Source organism: Danio aesculapii, chromosome 9, assembly GCF_903798145.1.
Source record: "Danio aesculapii chromosome 9, fDanAes4.1, whole genome shotgun sequence".
NCBI lineage: Eukaryota > Metazoa > Chordata > Actinopteri > Cypriniformes > Danionidae > Danio > Danio aesculapii.
Genome location: NC_079443.1, coordinates 56,961,000 through 56,961,857, shown reverse-complemented (window position 1 = coordinate 56,961,857; position 858 = coordinate 56,961,000). Strand labels below are relative to the sequence as shown.

Below are 858 nucleotides of genomic sequence, written 5' to 3'. Positions count from 1 at the left end.
GACGAAGAGCAGAGGGTTGCTGAAGAACTACTGAGAGATTTCAGCTTTCACTGCCTTTCTACATCTCCCTTTCTTCATCTGTTCAATACTTTTTCTCTGCGTCATTTCATTTTATTACACATAACTTCATTTGTAATATAATTAGATTTATTTTCTTTGCATATATGGATTTCTTTGGTTGTTACCAACATCCGGGGAAAATTTCAAGTCAATAGCACCTTTAGAAATATGCTCTCTGAGAAAAATGGTGAGGTGTTCATTACTTATTTTCCCCCTACTGTATATTTATAACAAATATCATGTTTAAGTGTTTGTCTCCATCTCTCAGGGTATTTTGAGTGCAGTACCGCTCATGTTCATCTTCCCCTCTGCCTGCTTTCTGAAGCTCTCGAACGAGCGCTGGTTTCGAGGGGAAAACCTGATTGCCAGCATGATCCTGGTGGCGGGTGTTTTTGTGATGATCATCGGTTTAATCATGATGGTGCTCTTCCCTCAGGACTGTTCACACGGAGCAGAGATGTTCTACTGTAGTGCATCCAACACTTCCAGCACCGCTTCGCCAAGCAATATTCTGCAGTTCATTAACACCACACAGAACACAAGCATCGTCTGACTCAAATTAAATAATGCTTTAATACCAGTTGTCACTGGAGTCTTTTTATATGGTGTCGTCTGGTATACAGTTATTGCATTAAAGGGTTAGTTCACGCAGAAATAAAAATGACTTAACCTCATGTCTTTTCAATCCCCTGAGACCTTCATTCATTCATTCATTTTTTTTTCGGCTTAGTCCCTTTAATAATCTGGAGTCGCCACAGCGGAATGAACCGCCAACTTATCCAGCACATGTTTTACACA

At 40.1% G+C, this 858-nt stretch overlaps 1 protein-coding gene across 1 annotated transcript in view; it reads left to right on the top strand.

Annotated features, from left to right (window-relative positions):
• slc38a11 (solute carrier family 38 member 11) overlaps positions 1-631 on the top strand; it is an 18,467-nt gene extending 17,836 nt beyond the window's left edge. Inside the window, exon 12 of the mRNA XM_056465082.1 lies at positions 329-631. Coding sequence (XP_056321057.1) covers positions 329-613 — 285 coding nt within the window. The 3' untranslated portion in view covers positions 614-631. The remainder of the gene's footprint in view (positions 1-328) is intronic.
• The last annotated feature ends 227 nt before the right edge of the window (positions 632-858 follow it).